Consider the following 15217-nt stretch of genomic DNA (forward strand, 5'->3'; position numbering starts at 1 on the left):
TAGAAGTTAAAAAAGTAGACCTTTATTACTTTAAGCTTTATAAAGGTAAAGTTTATTAACCTTATACTTACTGCTATTACTATAAAGTAGATTTACTACTATACTAAGTAGCTTTTTAGCTAACTAATAAATATACTAACTATCCTTTTTACTAATAGTGCTAATATAATAGTTAACGTTATAAATCCCCTTAATAAGGTATATACCTAAAGTATTAACGTTTAATATAAATAGATAATATAAGAGGTTTATACTTAAAAAAATATTACCCTCTAACTTATTAAGGGCACTAAAATAGCTACTAATAGTCTTACTAAACTACTAGCACTAACTAAATATAAAGACTTTATATAGTTACTAAGTATAATAAATAGGTTAAATTAAAAAGCTATATAGGCTATTATAAAAAATATATATTAGTAGATTAATATTATATAGACTTTAGTATATAGATTAATTATTACTAGACTAATAAGATAATTACTAGCGTATTACTAAAGTTATTAAATACTTTAAAAACTCCTTAGATTTAGAGGATTTAAGATTAGGCTGTTATTTTGCCCCTATGTATAATATTCATTAAGTTAGCAGAGCCTAAGGGGGAGTGTTATGAGGGGGCCTGTGTGCTAGGAGGTCACGTGACCTCCTGGGCCCCTCACCTTCATCCAGCCTCTGCCCATAGCCTCGAGAGGAGGATTTTCCTCCTCACCACCACACACCACTACAGATCGGCAATATCACTATTTGCCTCACTTCGTTGCTCTTGTGCTCCCACAATATATGCCTCGGGCATTAACTAGATCAGGTAATAAACACAGGCAGGTCTCGAGCCCGCACTCAGCAGGTGGCACCATATAATGTCTCATAGTCATATTTGCCCCATGTTCGTCTGTTTCTCTATCACATCCAACTCTCTATAATCCAAGGTCAGACTCAGCCAGAATAGTAGAGAAATAAAGTTAATGTTTCCAGCTTGGCACAAAACTGTCCAATACACCAGTTCTTTTACCGTTTCGAGTGCGGGCGTGACCGTGCCTATGACATTACCTGGTATGATGCTGCACGAGCCGCGGGGCAGTGTTGCCCTTCTGATCAGCGAGGACGAGCTCAGCAGGCTGGGGAGACCATGCCTGGTAAATGTCATGTTTGTGCAGGATCACCACCAGCGTCATCGACGTAGCAATATCATAAGCTACTATATATAGTGTCATGAAGTGCAAATCCACGCAGAAAGGAAATTGCTGGTAGGAGTAGCGATAATCACTAGTTACGTATTATACTTTTGTCTATTGTAAGTGTTAGCATCAGTTTCGACACATAAAGCCATAAGCATGACTCAAAAATGTAAGTGCAACTTCTAGAACAGGCTGTTGGACTCAAAGTTGCGGCTGTCGCAGTAGCAGCTCATTCTGTAGTTTGGTAAAGGGTGCGAGGCTCGCTCCAAGAGATAGGTTCTAGGACACGACGGCTACCAAAGGGCTGGCTTGGGGTGGTAAGTTTGATTGCACTACGACTAGGCAGCGTGCTTACGCGACAGAGCCAGAGCTGCGACTCGACGCCTGTGAGGTCTGTCTGGATATATTATAGGAGGCTTATCATAGTGTAGTAGGTAGTATTATCAGCTACGTTGTATGTAATGTTGCCTGGCTGACCTTGGCATTTGTATTTGTGTAGGCCCTCACTCGTAGGGACCCTTTTCCTAACACTCGAGCTTCTCCTTACCTTCAGTCGACGTAATCGGGGTTTGCCAGCAGGGGCCAACACTGCACGTCGGATGTTGGATCGCCATCCTCTTCTTGGGCCTGCTGGGTATTCGGCATGTTGATGTAATATTCCGGAATGGCCAGCATCTCGCCGGGAAGCGGACCGATGGGACCCGTCTCCCATGCCGAGCTTGGCGAGGCCGCCGTGGACGGGGTCGAAGCGAAGCTGACGAGGTACCTGTCTTCGAGAACCGACTTGCAGAACTGGAGGAATCCAGGGACGAACCGCCCTGGGTTGAGCAGTGCGTCACCAAGGAAGTAATGGCAGGGGCGGTACGTGGCGTCGCCTGCGGCCGGTTCGTCGACCTTTTCCTCTTCCACTTCCCTTGATCCTGTCTTCCAGCCAGGCCACACCGCAGTCTCGGGGTCTACTTTCTCAACATGTTCCACGGGGAAAAACTGTTGACAAACGAATATGTGTTTCACGGGGAAAGTACCTCTCAAGGCTGGCACGTCATGATGGGCGCCAGTATCCAGGTCACGAAGCCAGGCCGCACGTCGGAGAGGCGCGGAAAACGCCGCTGTGACGAAGAGGTGTATGGACCCGAGAAGCGCAGCTGCAAATGGCGAGGTGCAGGTTTGCGCAAAAAGACGGGCGGACTTGCTGTGGTCGCTACTTGCGCCACGAAACCCCTCAAGAAAGGATACGTGTCGGATTCTCTTGTGCTTGGCCAGAATCGCGAGCAACGGCGCCGGCTCATCATGCATTCGATGCAGATACTGAGCGCCTGCGCGCTACGCAGCTCGTCGGAATCCAGGGCCTCGGCGACGTGTTTGTACGATAAATGTCGATAAGCCGGCCAGTTGAGGTGCGGTTGTCCGGCGTGGGCGAGTCGGAGTAGCTGCAATGAAGCGCCCGAGGCCTGAATGTGTTCAGAACATCCGACAAGGTGGTCCCGGAGACGACTCTGAAAACCTGGCGATGAAATGATGTCGTGATGGGCCATGAGGTCTAGGTCTCCAGAGTCGGCGACTAGAGAAACAAGGCGACGAATCGCTTCATTAGAGCTGTGTAATGTAGGCTTCTGTCGGATCTAGTGGTCTCGGTGACATAGGTATTAGCTTTCCTCCGTATATTGTAATATCAGTCCTGTCTGTATAATGGCTAGTGAGTAGCTCAACCTGACGACACTTTGCCGAGCCAGACTTCATTTAGACATCCGAGCCTTCTCTTCTGCGGAACTTTTTATTGGAATAAGCACTAGAAGATTTGCTCACTGCAGGATCGCACACTCACCATGATTTTTAATAGGAGGCAACCTCTTTTAATTAGCCTAAAGTGCTTGTTACACCGCAGCACAAAGGATACACTTCTGCCTAGCTGGCAGCAATGCCCAGGAGAAGTAGGCTGTTGCCAACTAAAGATAACACTAGATAGAGACCGAGGGCTAGACTAGCGTAGGGAATTCTGACACTGTTTGTGCCGCTTGTCCAAAGGGGGCGTGAGTGATGAGAGTAGAACTATCATATCATACTAGATAATCATGTCTAATGATGTGACGCGCCATGCTCTCCATTAGTATCGCACGAGACCTACAGTACTATGTCAAAAGTCAGGCAACAGCAATAAGGACAGCCCAATCAACAGCGACAGTAGGGTAGTGAGACACACGTCCTTTGGTGGTGCACTGTGAAGTGACCCCGAGCTGATGGGCCCCTTCTGTGACTCCTAATAGAGTTGTGCTTATCGTTGTTGCCAGACTTTTGACTCTGTACTGTATAGATCAAGGCTCAAATAAGGAACCAAGACCATTATGTAGGCAGTTCCGTCACGCCACACCAGCGTATAAGTGACGAATCATAATCACAATGAGCGGCGGCCAACAAGCCGGGCAGAATCAAATCCCCGCATTTGTCTCAGCCTGACTTTTGTACACTGCACGTCTTGTCCTGCAAATTGCAAGTCTTCATGTCCTATCAGGCTGCCACGCATGCACCTCGAGCCTGCTTCCCGAGCCTGATTTCCATAAATATCTACCTGCCTTGGAGGGGGGAGAAGAACACTTTCCCCAGCTTCATTTCTCCTCAGGTTTACCTCTCTCTTGTTTATTTGCTCAAACAGACGTTACTTAAGATCTTCAAGTTTACCAAAAGTAATATACGGCGATTGTTCGCAGCCGAAGTGAGTGTTGCAGCATCATACATGCGATGATGATGATCCAACAAGGCAAGTGGTGTGCGAATCCTTTGATTCTGCAATTATTGCTAAACAACTCACCAGCCACTGCAAACGAGGCTCTGCCTACGAAAGTCATTGGCACGAGAGATATCGACTTCCAATACGTGGAACGCTCCGCAGTTCGCGTTGTGGTAACAGACGCCCAGAACAATGTCATCATTATCAAGGCCGCCAAAGACAGCTACTATAAGCTACCTGGAGGCGGTGTTGAAGCAGGCGAGGATCACTTGAAGGCTGCCGAGCGGGAGGTCGCTGAAGAAACCGGCTGCAACGTCTTGATCCAGGGCGCCTGTATGGCAAAGACGGAGGAGTACCGGAGAGATCTGCATCAAATGTCGTACTGCTACCGCGCGAAGCTACTTGATAAGACCGGAAAGCCCACCTTGACTGAAGAGGAGGTCGCTGACGGGTTAAGTCACGAATGGGTGCCCGTAGACAAGGCCCTCGATCTGATGACGGCAGAGCAGCCTACTTCTGAGCTGGGAAATTTCATCAAAGAGCGAGACATTTTTCTATTGACCGAGGTGATGCGAAGGGTCTGATGTAGACCTCTGCATCACTCAAGAGTGGCTGCGCCGTATCGCTGTCGGAGGCGTTGGGCCGGTATAAGTCTACAGAGTACCAAAGTCCGCTGAACATCACTCAAGACACATCTCGTAGTTTTAATGGGACCCTTTTCCATAATCATGTTGATGAGGGTGTGATCATCACACCGAAAACAGCCATGTGCCGCTACATTTCGGGCCTGATACCGTTGGATTGAATTGCGCGCCCGCTGGCGTACAGGTCGCAGCCTGCCTCCAGCCAGCCCGCTACAACAACCAACAGGATCTTATATATTCCAGCAGCCTCAGACGGTGGCATCTATGAGGCAGGCTGCGCGCCAAGTCTGGTGGGTGATCCTAGCCTCCTTCCTATTTTGTACCTGGAGGCTTCTATTCGGAATCACCGAGACATGTGCCATGCCTTCACGAAGTTGACGGTGCAGTAGAATGATCACACGAGTCAATATTGCATTTTGGGGTTGCAAGACGATCAGGCTGATGCATACATAGAACGCCACAGATTTCATGGAGTACATGGACTGGAGTGAAAATAAGCCGCAGTTTCAAGGCTGTCAGCGATGTATATATGTTGGGTTAACGTTCAATAACAGCAGGATTTTGTTTCTCACTTCTGCTGTATTCCTCCATTCAACAGACACGATTGAGATTAATCCCGTTCCGTTACCATAATACCTGGGAGACAGCTCCCGCGCTATAAGATGTTCTTTTACGACTCTACCTTGCAGCTCTACATCAACGACACGCCTCTGCTAGTTTCTGAGAAGGTTCTGAAGGCTGCCAAGAAAACTGGCATCTCAGTCACTTGGAACGATAATGGCTACGTCAACGCCGTATCCTATAGGATAGCCAAGGAACTCTGTCAAGAGTTGGGATCCGTACTCTTATCCGTGCGAGAATTCATGGGGCTGGTAAAGAGGCAACCACAAGTGGCCTCGAACCGTTTCGCCGAGTGGTTGGACAGCACATACACCGCCTCACCCGGTGGATGCGGTATGCTTGATGCTCATGGGCAGCTTGTTCCACTTGCTCAGGCACGTCCGGCATGGTTTTCTCTCGACAACATCAACATTGACGGGCTTCCCACACGCGTGTCCGAGTCTCCTGGCACTGACCTATGGAAGATCTGGACGATCGGTCACCACGGTTTCACCTCAGCCGCCGTGCGAAGTTTCGTGACGTCGTCGGGCACTTGCTCCTTGGACCTTGGCATACCCACATTTGCGCAACACAAAAACCTCATGATCAGAGAATGCTATCGTACGAAGCCAATGAGCGACCAGACACCGCTAGACAGCCTGTGGCCTCGGTATCTTTCCAAAACTTTGGGCCGAAACGATGCCGAGATTGGACAATTTCTCCTCTCCATCGATCTAGAGAGCCTCATCCCGGATGCGGAAGGCGACCAAGACAATTTCATGGTTGAACGGGACCGGGAGCGACTGGCTGATCTCGTAGGCAAGAAGCGGTTGCTTCTAGGCGACTATGGAGGTCTTCGACTCATCGATCTGGACACCATCTGCAAAGCGCTTTCAACGCTCGAGATGGAGAATACAACCTACGTCACAGGTCATCTGAATCCAGACGCCGACTCGATAGTCAGCTCCGTCTTTGAAGCTACTCGACGGGGCTTGTTATACCCGCATAAAGGGTGCGTGGCATGGGCAGAACGCTTGCCGCCAGTCGTGGAACACATTCTAGGGCCCCGGATCAGTGCCTACCTCAAAATGACGCCGAAATTTGAACCATACCACGAAGTAATACTTGTTGATTGCCACCATCTAGCAGGGGGACACCAGTACCAGGTTAGGTCTATCATAGACCATCACATCATTGGAACTGAATTCCCGTACTACGTTGCTCTCAGTCAGGAAGTGTCATGGTCATCTACACTTCAAGTCTATATCAAAATTCTAGGATCAGGATTTGATCTCGACGCAAGATCCGCACGGATTCTCCTCGAAGCAACAGAGATTGAATCTGAGCCTAGCCTCATGCAAGCTATGAGCAGGATCGATCAGATGGCCATCCACAGGCTCAGAACGATTGCTCAACAGTGTACCAGCTACCAAGATCTCATGAAACTTCTGGTTGATGGCAATGCACAGAACGACCCATTTTTGGAAGACTACAAAGAGACCAGTTATGGCTTTGCTGTGATCAAGTCCCAGAAGTTTGCATCATACCAAGATCGTGCCTTGAGGAACAACATTGAAAAGCATCTTCCGTTGACTGTCGTCAAGCAAGTGATCTATACCGACCATGGGTTCGAGTCCTCCTTGTGCGAACGAATTTCATTATATTTCAACGATAACTTCTACGACAAGGGCTTCAGAGATGCAATAAAGGACGTTACCCTAGCGGCCTGTGATGCTTTCCATGGACCCCAACAGGTATCTCGCAACGGATCCACCATAATGATAACTGGTGTACCGTCTCAAACTCCACGCTTGCTTCTGATGCCTACGTTAGAAGGCATTGTGAAGGAGCATTTGAGACTTTTCTACTCGAAAACCATTCAGATGTACATTTCATGCGGTTTTTTCAACAGCGGCACAGAAGCTTACGGAGATTCCCTTGAGAATCGGCCACCAACAACATTCATGTCCTATGACGACGTCAAGGCATTACTCGCCAACCAGACGAACACTTCGTTCATGAGCCTCCAACAGTACTGGAAGGTCTACCGCGAGCGCCTGGCTCTGGCAGACAAACATTCCCTCCAAAGCTTACGGGATAGCAATTTCGTGGAGCTTTTGGACACGGTGATTTATAACAAGAATATAGTGGTCCACAACAACGAGGTTGCCAGAGAAGTTCAGATCGACGAGGCAAAGCCTGCTCTCATCCGGATCACTGATATCGATGAATCTACAGGGTTTCCAAAACAGTTGAGATCTCCCGATACCTATGGGGACCACACCCTCTGGAGATACTGGTCCCCAGATCGGGACGAGAATGTCTCGACAAGAGGACACATCTTTGTCATGGACCAGACAAGCATCGATCTCAAGATAGGAAGGCATGAGAAGACGAAGCAGTTGACATTCCGACCTGTGTATCAGGACATTGGACATCTCAAATATCAGATTCGACATGATGGAGGGCGTTGGATTGTTGTGACTACTTTTCCAAGATTATTTTCAGTCCAGTGCTGATATATCAGTCTGGTTATTCATCCCTTTTATCACTATTCACTATACCCGGCTCGGGAATACTGTGGTGTACAGCCTTGTGCGTGGAATCCTTTACGTTCGTGACAAGATGTCAGCTGTAGGTTCCCGTTTGACTATAGTGGTTCGTGTAGCTTTTGCTGACCTGGAAACACCGTTGTAATTATGAATTAGTCATTTCAGCATGTAGTCATCCGATGTTTCAGGTTTCTCAGCCCTAGTCCTTCACCGCTCATTCTAAGGTCTGTGGTTACAGCCAAAGACAGCTCCGAGCGACTCATAAATAGGGCATGTGCACGCATACTATTCATGCCATTTTATTGAAACACTTGAAGGGCGGGAGGTAGTATATGGCCCCACTGAAGATCATCCAACGTTCTTGTTCCAGAGCAAATGCCTCTTGAGCCGACAATGGAGATAGGTAGTCCCCCATCCCCGCCGTTCATTGAGGTTGATGGACTGCCAAACTTCCGTGACTGTGGCGGCTATCCTGTCGCTCAAAAAGCAGACACAATCGTCCGGAGGGGCGTTTTGTACCGGTCAGCAGACCCTTCACGGATTTCCGAAAGGGGCATCGCCCAGTTACGAGCCCTCGACATCACCAAGGTCTTTGACCTCCGCTCGCACGGCGAAATTTCGGAAAGCACGAAGAACGGATGGGGCCAAATCAGAGAATGGGATTCCGCCCTGCGAATTCCAGCATCCGTCTTCACCGACAGCGACTTGGCAAGTGGTCAAAGGGCCAAGCGAGACGCATATCTGAGGGAGGAAGGACACCAGGTGGGTTTCGATTGAACGTTTGTTTGAGGTCTCATTTGCAGCTCGCTGAAGTTTCCGACCAAGGGGTTCGTGAACTATTACCGAGATGTTCTCGCCTCTGCCACCTCCCATGAGAACGAATTCGAGCCCCTCCGCCAGATTCTGCGGTACTTTTCCGAAACTCCGGCAACCCAGCTCAGGCCAATCCTTATTCACTGCTCGCTCGGGAAAGACAGGACAGGGGTCATTTGTGCCCTGATACTGAGCCTCTGTGGCGTCGATGACTCCATCGTTGCTCACGAATACGCAATAACCGTCCTGGGTCTTCGGGAGAAGGTGGCGGCCATAATAGCAGAAATCCATCCTGATGGGACCGGAATGACAGAGGTTGAAACCCGGTTTTTCGGTTCCAAGTCAGTCTCCCAATTTCTTTTGCATCACTTTCTTCACTCGAGCTAACGCGGCACAGAAAAGAGTCTATGCAATGTTTTCTAGAGCAGCTCCGCCAGAACGGCGGCGTGGAGCAGTACATTGAAGACAGTGGAATATTGACAGATTACCAGGTGAAGCAGCTGCAGCAGAATCTCACTGTTAGGCTACTGGAAGGCGAAGAGCCCCTAGATTGGAGACGGCACGCTGAGATGTTAGAGCAGTTCTTAAACACAGCACCTTCAAGTTAAGCAGCGACCCAACTCACGTGCTTTATGACGAGAGCGGGCGAAAGGAATTCAAGGAGAGAGACGTTTATTATGCAAAAGGTATGTAGGTTGTAGTGTAGGTCAGGAACAAAACAAAACAGAAACATACAACACCAGGTATTCGCTGGTCGTCACCGACCCAACTACTAATCCGGCCCTCATTGGCTTATCTATGGGAGAGCGGACGGGATCCCGAGTTTTCCAATGGGTATGGTCGTATGTGACATTTTGCTGCTGTTGAGTAAAATATATATGAAGATATAACAAGACAGCCATGTGACTAGCTGTGCCCGACCGATACGCATTGGTGAAGGGTGCGCCAACAAAAGGGACAGCTACATACTACTGCCCTTGTGCTATGGCATCTTTGGACGGAAGTGACAGCGGTTACGCCATCCAACGTGGTCTTCTTGTCAGCATGGACACAAGGCTAGCTAAAGATCTGGATCATGCATCTCGAACGCCAGTGTCAAGTCCAGGCGCTAGCCGATCTCTTCAAGCACTCAGGAGGGTCAAGGCAGCTGCAAAGGACAGTACTCGTTGAAGAAAAACCCCAACAGGACGATAACCAGTCTAATCATGACCTGTCGATTATTTGGTTGTCCGTTGGTGCGGTTGTTAGAGTCTCGACCAATAGTTTTACGTGTGAATGCGGACTTGGCTCCAGGAAAGGAAGTAGACGTTACTCCACCGCCTCCAACCTAGACGTGCCCGGGACAAACAAGTCTGTTTGGTGGGGTTGGTTATTTTCAAAACTCTTGGACTGTTTGTCAGACACATGTTGGTGTACTTATTGCTGGAAAGGGTGTCTGAACAAGGAAAACTTTTAAGTCGGAAGAAGAGAAATCGTGGGAGCAAACAAGTTGTTTGGTGAGGTCTATTATTCTAAGGATCTATAGCCTTACGTGCAAGAGCTATCATTGTCTTCTCCACCTGCATACTTATGAGAACGCCATGCAATCTTCAAGTCAGCCAGACGGAGGCTCACCCGCTAGTCACACAGTCAATCGCCACTCCGGGCACACGGACGGTAAGGGCAGTGCTTCCAAGCCTCTGGTTGAGCCCACCGCCCTTTGCAGCATGGGAATGAGGCGATGCCGTGGGTGGAGAAGGCACTTGCAGTTGATGGTGTCCAGGGCGGCATGGCGGCGGTCGGGTTGGGGCCGGAGCAGCTGACAACGTATCTTGTCAAGGGTGTTTTGGTCGGGTGCGAGAACAGCCCTGAAAGCACGCCGCTCACGGGAGACAAGGACAAGCTCGACGGTGTCTTGCGCCGAGTCAAGGAGGCGTACCCGGATGTTCTTGTCCGCGAGCTGAAGGTTGATCGCGCATATCATTGTCATCACATGCGCATCGCCGCACCGCACTACCTGTCTTACCTCGAGGCCCGAGGAGGCATCATGCCGCAAGAGCCCTCAGTCCCCTTCAGAGAGCTTAAACCGTTCCTCCTCTGGGCCGCTCTCCCAGCCCAGCGGCCGAATCTGAAAGTCCTCGATCCGGGGCATGACGAATTAGGCCGTGTAGATTGGGCACTTGTGCACGGCCGCGTTGGTGTAATGTTATACTGATCGTTGGCACAAAGGCCTTTAGGGTTGCGTATTACGTTTGACTGCCAGCTCGACTATGGTCTCACGAACAGGCAGAGGGGAAAGTTGGGAAGCCCTTCTCAAGGGGAAGGGCGGATCTTTCGGTAATATACATGGTATTATGATGGAGTTGGGAATGGCTGGAGGGGTAACATGCGCGTCGTATGCGTGTGATAAACCATTGGATCAATCACGCATCACCAACGATAGCGGATGGCCAAGATCCACCCGTTTGTTGGCCTGGGCGACGGCATCTTTGCAACTCATGCTGGCATTGCCCCCTGTTCTGGGACGAGTTTATCTAGACCCGCCCATCCTTGCCAGGTTTGTCGTGTCCTGGCCGCCATGGCACAGCGACGGATACAAACACGGGAACTGGATCCTCCAATTTTTCAACAGCTAGGATTCATTGGTTGCGGCGGATGTGCAGACAGGGGTCTGGAGGTGCGGCCAGATGATACAGAGTCGGGCTACAAGCAGCTTATCCGACAACTGTTTACCCTCTTTTAAGATATAAGAGCCGAAAGAAATTGCATTGGATGATATGATGGCTGCTGGCTTGGAAAGCCTTTTGGGCATGTATGCCTACTTGTCCATGGCGATCCAACCTATTTAGATTATATGGAGACATAAGCGGCGACATTGATGCAGTCGACAGGGTATCGGCATGGTTCAGTCATCTTACTACCATGGGGTTCTTTTGGGGGTTTCATTAATGGGAAAGATCCTGCATGTCTTGCCTTGCTTGAAGTCTGGGAGTACACGATAAGGAAAGTGTTAAGCACCCTCGGACTGAAAGATCAAACGACAACTGAACAGAAAGGTCCACGGGAAAGGAACTTGATCGGGCAACCTCCGATTGACACTCAGGAAAACCATCATCTTTCCTCTCTGATGAACAATTGCACTTAGGGTTAGGTTTCACCTAGCACGATAAGGAGGGAGTTTCTGCAAAAAGAATTTGTCTTTCCTGCCACTCTGAAAGGTTACTTCTTGCCTTTCACCCACTACCTCATATGAAGGCTTGCGGGGTACCGATGGAGATTGTGTGAACGAAGGACAGCTCTGGCGTCCCTGGCTAATGCTATGGTATCGTGTATGTTAAATCTTTTACATACCAAGGTATACTTCAAATCAAGCAAGCATAAATATGTCAGCCCGTTGCCTAGCCATGTGAACCACTAGACCGTAATGTCAAGAAAGTACCTAAATGTCTAACAAACATCTGAGCCCTTGCGGCCTCTTTGTTGTTTTCAGCTTGTCTAGAACGATGTGACGTAGCGAAGCAGACAGCTGTGTGACATAAAGCCTGGGCTAATTAATATGAGACTACGGAGAATTGTATGCTTGTGTAATCATGTTACACGCATGGGGTACGTCGTCTATGTCAGATCCCGGAACTTAACCGGAAATTTGCTGCCGTCGTCGGTAGGAGTTGCAGGCGGCGATTCGTCCCATCTTTGCGCCCCCTCGTGGATCCGCACGACCGCGCTGCTTGTCCAAATATGTTTCCCGTGATCCATGTCAATCCCGGCGATGAGCCCTCCCTTGATGCTGACGGTCTGTTTTGGAGTCCCGTTTATATCCTGTGCGCGGTGGAAAACGCGACTCCCGCACACGCGGCAGAAATAACAGTCCATGTGTCCGCCCCCTTTGGTCGGCCGCATCCACATCTGCAGTTTCGACTTGAGGTCCTCGTCAAGAGGGAACAGGCCGTCGGCGGGGAATATAGCGGACGTGCCGAAGGCGGATGCGGACTGCTTGCGGCATTGGGAGCAGTGGCAACAGTAGAGATCGAGAGGTTTCGGTACTGGCGTCTCGAAAGCGACAGTTCCGCACTGACACTCAGCCTTCATATTGGATGAGGGTGGTGACTGACGAGCACTCCAGTCAAAGTATCAAAATGGTTACGGCAATCAGGGGCTTTGCCGCTCGGACATTGGGATGTTCTGAAATGAGGCCCATGGAGCTCGGTACTATCAAATCGGAGAAATCCTACTTCCGGCTGCTTGCGCCATTTACAGCACACCACAGCACACGATTGAGAACTAAAGGGCGTAATCGACCAGCGCAGATCCAGATAAGTCTTCCATGTGATTGGTTAGATCATGACGGAACATGTCGTAGGAACAATATAGAAAGCGGCCAATGCCTGTAACGCAATCACGAACCGATAAACAGTACTCTGTAGTTCGCGTGCAAAGGGGCCATCATATTTGGCTTTAATATATATGAATCTATCATGCCTACCTATTCCCGCTTCTTGTGACATGATGATGACGGCGCAGAGAGGTTGATTGAAACTGAGATGGGCCAGCAGATAATAATCCTGCCGTCTACTATGACGGGACAACCCCTGGGGAGTTCCTTGTTCCTGCGATCGTCTCATTTTCCCCCCTTAGCATTAACCCGGGTCCGTCACCCGACAAGGTATGGATTTAGCCAGTTATCCCGAGTGCAACTTGGCCAACTATACTATCCCATGATATAGCAACCTTTCTCCAGTTCCCCGGAAGATTCACCCTTTGTTTACATGGTGCATGGTGCCGGCAGGGCAATTTCACCGCTCCACGATCGCATCGTCACTATCCTGTATTAATCCAAACGCTTGAACGTGGTTCGTTCTGCGGACGGATAAGAGGCCGTCTGAGTCCCTGATCCCTGCGGTTCATCTGGGCTGTTCCGCTCCCCCCGCCACCAAAACCTCCTTTTGACCGTATGTTCCGTTCCGCATTGAGTATCGCCAAGGGTCAGGAAAAGAGGCTAAATGCAACCTGCCTTTCCTTCTTTGGGGATCTCACTTAGATTAAATATTTGGCGGCTTTTGGCCCCATGCAGGTAGTTTGCACCCCTGTCCCCCCCTCACTGCCGGACAAGCAACGTGATCCTCCAGACCTCTGGAACCAGAGAAGTGCGTCCATATCCGGCCCTTCTGACAAACACCCCACAAAGGAGGTTTTCCATCAATTGAATTGTTCGGAACGATGAGATTGAAGTGGTTCAATGCGGGCTGGCCGTCGTCTGGAAGGCTCTCGTCTAGCAAACATATATAGACGACGCCCAGCCGTGAACATTGTCGGGTTTCCAGAAGACTTGGCATCCCGCAAAGCACCACCAACTCTCCGTCTTTCATTTCGAACATTTCAAAAGCGCCCATCATGATCATTGACACTATCGTCACCGGCCTGCTGCTGGCCGCCAGCGTCGTGGCTGTTCCCATCGAGAACCCCTTCGAGCTTATCAAGCGCGCCCCCAGTGCCGGCGTCGTCATCCAAAAGTGCTCCAAGCCCGGCGTCTTCGCTCTCGCCTACGATGACGGCCCCGGCCAATACCACTCCCAGCTCGTCGATATCCTGAACAACGGCGGCGCCAAGGCCACTTTCTTCATGACCGGAAAGCTGTACGGCTGCATCTACAACCAGCGCGCCGCCGTGAAGAAGGCCTTCGACTCGGGCCACCAGATCGCCTCGCACACCTGGACGCACCCCCAGAACTTTGGCAGTCTGAGCTCGTCCCAGCTCACGACCGAGATGAAGAACCTCGAGCAGGCCTTCGTCAACATCATTGGCAAGAAGCCCGCCTACATGCGCCCGCCGTACCTCGCCACTGGCGGCGCCGTGCTCTCAACCATGAAGACGCTGGGCTACAAGGTCATCACCGACGATATCGACTCCGGTGACTGGAACGGGCAGACTCCGGCGCAGAGCCAGCAAAAGTTCCAGCAGGCCGGCGCCGGCGGCAACGGCCACATCCCCCTTATGCACGAAGTTTACGCCAGCACGGTGCAGACCTTGACCCCTTGGCTGATCAACTGGGCCAAGCAGAACAACCTGAAGCTGGTCACTGTTGGTAAGTCGAGAAAGCAGGAACCATAATGAGTCTGGCCTCACGACTAACACATGATGTGCAGCCGAGTGCCTCGACGACAGCGGCGGAGCCTACCAATCCGGTTCCTTCACCGGCAACGGTGCCAACTCTTGCTAAATATCGAAAGCTACCCGGTAATTTGCAGGTGTGAGGCTTAGCTGGGCGGGAAGTGGACTCGACCTTTCAGGCTGCATTACAGTTCACTGTTGCGCTGGCTCGTATACAAATCTTCATGAACATAACTTTGGGTACATATCTTTCTCAGTATATAAGATATATCGGGAGAAAAAGAACTCCCGTGAAAATAAACAAGTTTCTAAATAGTGACAGAAGCCGATGTATCAATATTACGCTAGAATGGTCTGGACCTACATCATGATGTAAGGAGGAAGCAGTCGCCTTCCTGGCAGCATCGCGACCTGGTGCTCACCGACGTGTCTCTGGTCAATGACCGGAACGTGGGGTGACCTGATGGCGAGATACCACATGCAAAACCTGGGAAACGTGGTAGCGTTAAGCTTTTTAACGTCCAAAGTTAACACGGTAGAATCAGCCATAAAGGTAGCGGCAGGCCTTTATAAAACTGCCGTCTGTTGATGAATCCTGCTAAACCTTTTCACGTACACACA

The 15217-nt window shown here is 49.9% G+C and overlaps 7 protein-coding genes and 1 non-coding gene across 8 annotated transcripts; 5 read left to right on the forward strand and 3 right to left on the reverse strand.

The window, feature by feature from the left end:
* Window positions 1-1724: 1724 nt before the first annotated feature.
* On the reverse strand, window positions 1725-2471 carry GLRG_05581 (uncharacterized protein; the record flags this gene model as incomplete). Its single annotated transcript, XM_008096266.1, has 1 exon — window positions 1725-2471. The coding sequence occupies one exon, from the start codon at window positions 2469-2471 to the stop codon at window positions 1725-1727; it is 747 nt and encodes a 248-aa protein (XP_008094457.1).
* Window positions 2472-3914: 1443 nt separating this feature from the next.
* Window positions 3915-4484, forward strand: GLRG_05582 (NUDIX domain-containing protein; the record flags this gene model as incomplete). Its single annotated transcript, XM_008096267.1, has 2 exons — window positions 3915-3939; window positions 3985-4484. 2 exons carry the CDS (start codon window positions 3915-3917, stop codon window positions 4482-4484), a joined length of 525 nt encoding a protein of 174 aa, XP_008094458.1.
* Window positions 4485-5206: 722 nt separating this feature from the next.
* GLRG_05583 (uncharacterized protein) lies at window positions 5207-7663 on the forward strand (the record flags this gene model as incomplete). The annotated part of the gene is made up of 1 exon (XM_008096268.1): window positions 5207-7663. One exon carries the CDS (start codon window positions 5207-5209, stop codon window positions 7661-7663), a length of 2457 nt encoding a protein of 818 aa, XP_008094459.1.
* Window positions 7664-8071: 408 nt separating this feature from the next.
* GLRG_05584 (uncharacterized protein) lies at window positions 8072-9117 on the forward strand (the record flags this gene model as incomplete). Its single annotated transcript, XM_008096269.1, has 3 exons — window positions 8072-8458; window positions 8522-8850; window positions 8907-9117. 3 exons carry the CDS (start codon window positions 8072-8074, stop codon window positions 9115-9117), a joined length of 927 nt encoding a protein of 308 aa, XP_008094460.1.
* Window positions 9118-9237: 120 nt separating this feature from the next.
* On the reverse strand, window positions 9238-9353 carry GLRG_12520. The gene has a single exon (XR_001139454.1). It is a non-coding gene; the product is annotated as a 5S ribosomal RNA (ribosomal RNA).
* An 876-nt stretch (window positions 9354-10229) lies between these two features.
* On the forward strand, window positions 10230-10703 carry GLRG_05585 (uncharacterized protein; the record flags this gene model as incomplete). Its single annotated transcript, XM_008096270.1, has 1 exon — window positions 10230-10703. The coding sequence occupies one exon, from the start codon at window positions 10230-10232 to the stop codon at window positions 10701-10703; it is 474 nt and encodes a 157-aa protein (XP_008094461.1).
* Window positions 10704-12103: 1400 nt separating this feature from the next.
* On the reverse strand, window positions 12104-12577 carry GLRG_05586 (glutathione-dependent formaldehyde-activating enzyme; the record flags this gene model as incomplete). Its single annotated transcript, XM_008096271.1, has 1 exon — window positions 12104-12577. One exon carries the CDS (start codon window positions 12575-12577, stop codon window positions 12104-12106), a length of 474 nt encoding a protein of 157 aa, XP_008094462.1.
* Window positions 12578-13879: 1302 nt separating this feature from the next.
* Window positions 13880-14705, forward strand: GLRG_05587 (polysaccharide deacetylase; the record flags this gene model as incomplete). The annotated part of the gene is made up of 2 exons (XM_008096272.1): window positions 13880-14570; window positions 14632-14705. 2 exons carry the CDS (start codon window positions 13880-13882, stop codon window positions 14703-14705), a joined length of 765 nt encoding a protein of 254 aa, XP_008094463.1.
* Window positions 14706-15217: the final 512 nt, after the last annotated feature.

Source organism: Colletotrichum graminicola, assembly GCF_000149035.1.
Source record: "Colletotrichum graminicola M1.001 genomic scaffold supercont1.19, whole genome shotgun sequence".
Lineage (NCBI taxonomy): Eukaryota > Fungi > Ascomycota > Sordariomycetes > Glomerellales > Glomerellaceae > Colletotrichum > Colletotrichum graminicola.